This window comes from Peromyscus leucopus, chromosome 5 (assembly GCF_004664715.2).
Source record: "Peromyscus leucopus breed LL Stock chromosome 5, UCI_PerLeu_2.1, whole genome shotgun sequence".
Lineage (NCBI taxonomy): Eukaryota > Metazoa > Chordata > Mammalia > Rodentia > Cricetidae > Peromyscus > Peromyscus leucopus.
Genome location: NC_051067.1, coordinates 95,861,494 through 95,862,924, shown reverse-complemented (window position 1 = coordinate 95,862,924; position 1,431 = coordinate 95,861,494). Strand labels below are relative to the sequence as shown.

At 36.1% G+C, this 1,431-nt stretch overlaps 1 protein-coding gene across 1 annotated transcript; it reads right to left on the bottom strand.

Annotated features, from left to right (window-relative positions):
* Positions 1 to 891: 891 nt before the first annotated feature.
* LOC114688472 (60S ribosomal protein L36a-like) lies at positions 892 to 1,209 on the bottom strand. The gene has a single exon (XM_028863070.2). The coding sequence runs from the start codon at positions 1,207 to 1,209 to the stop codon at positions 904 to 906; it is 306 nt and encodes a 101-aa protein (XP_028718903.1). The 3' UTR covers positions 892 to 903.
* Positions 1,210 to 1,431: the final 222 nt, after the last annotated feature.

The following is a 1,431-nucleotide window of genomic DNA, read 5'->3' as shown; positions in this document are numbered from 1 at the left end:
AGGAGATGATCATGTGGTTTATATGGTGTGTTTCATTGATAGACTTTCATATTTTGAACCATCCGTGCATCTCTGAGATGAAGCCTACTTGATCATGGTATATAATTTTTTTTATGTGTTTGTGGAGTCATTTTGCCAATATATTATTGAGTATTTTTGCATCAATGTTCATGAGGACAATTGGTCTATAATTCTCTTTCTTTGTTGCATCTTTGTGTAGCTTGGGAATAATGTAATACAGAGTAACTGTAGCCTCATAAAAGGAGTTTGGTAATATTCCTTCTGTTTCTATTGCATGGAACAATTTGAAGAATATTGGCATTAACTCTTCTTTGAATATCTGATAGAAGTTTACCTTGAAAACATCTGGTCCTGGGATTTTTTTGGTTGAGAGACTTTTAATGACTGTTTCTATTTCCTTAGGGGTTATTGGTCTATTTAAAATGTTTATCTGGTCTTTATTTAACTTAGGTATGTGGTACCTATCCACAAAATTGTCCATTTCTTTTAGATTTTCCAATTTTTTGGAGTATAGGTTTTTGAAGTATGACTTGATGATTCTCTGGATTTCCTCATTGTCTGTTGTTATCTCTCCCTTTTCATTATTGATTTTGTTGATTAGGATGTTCTCTCTCTACCTTTTGGTGAGTTTGGATAAAAGCTTGTATATCTTGTTGATTTTCTCAAGGAACCAACTCTTTGTTTCATTGATTCTTTGTATTGTTCTCTTTGTTTTTATTTTATTGATTTCAGCTCTCAGTTTGATTATTTCCTGGCATCTAGTCCTCTTGGGTGACTTTGCTTCTTATTGTTCTTTTTTTTTTTTTTCAGTAACAATAACTTTATTTTCTAACAGGCAATTTCCCTACTGCTTTAGTATTTTACTCTCAGAAAACACATGTTTTAGAACTGGATCACTTGGCCCTTTCTCTTCTTGTCTCCTCCCAGTTCAAAATGCTTGTACCTCTTAATGGCCAGCATCCTCTTGGATCTACAGTTGGGCTCGACACACTCAAGCCTGAGCACAATCTTCTTTGTGGTTTTGACCTTCTTTCGGAAAATTGGCTTTGTCTGCCCACCATAACCACTCTGCTTTCGATCGTAGAGCCGCTTTCCTTGGGCATACAGGGAATCCTGACCCTTATATTGGGTCACTTTGTGAGGTTGATGCCTTACGAAAGTCCTTCGGGTTTTAGGTATGTTGACCATCTTTGCAGTAGAGGTATCTATGTGATGAAAACAAGAGACCTGGCATCTGAGATCGCCCTGTTTTTTGTTGTTCTTAACAGCTTTATGTGTGCTGTTAAGTCACTAGTGTGAGGTTTCTCCAACTTTTTTCTGTGGGCATTTAGTGCTATGAATTTTCCTCTTAGCACTGCTTTCATAGTGTCCCATAAGTTTGTGTATGTAGTACCTTCATTTTGATTGAAT

Excerpts from the sequence above, each read along its gene's own strand:
- LOC114688472 (XM_028863070.2), bottom strand. The coding sequence starts at position 1,209 with ATGGTCAACATACCTAAAACCCGAAGGACTTTCGTAAGGCATCAACCT.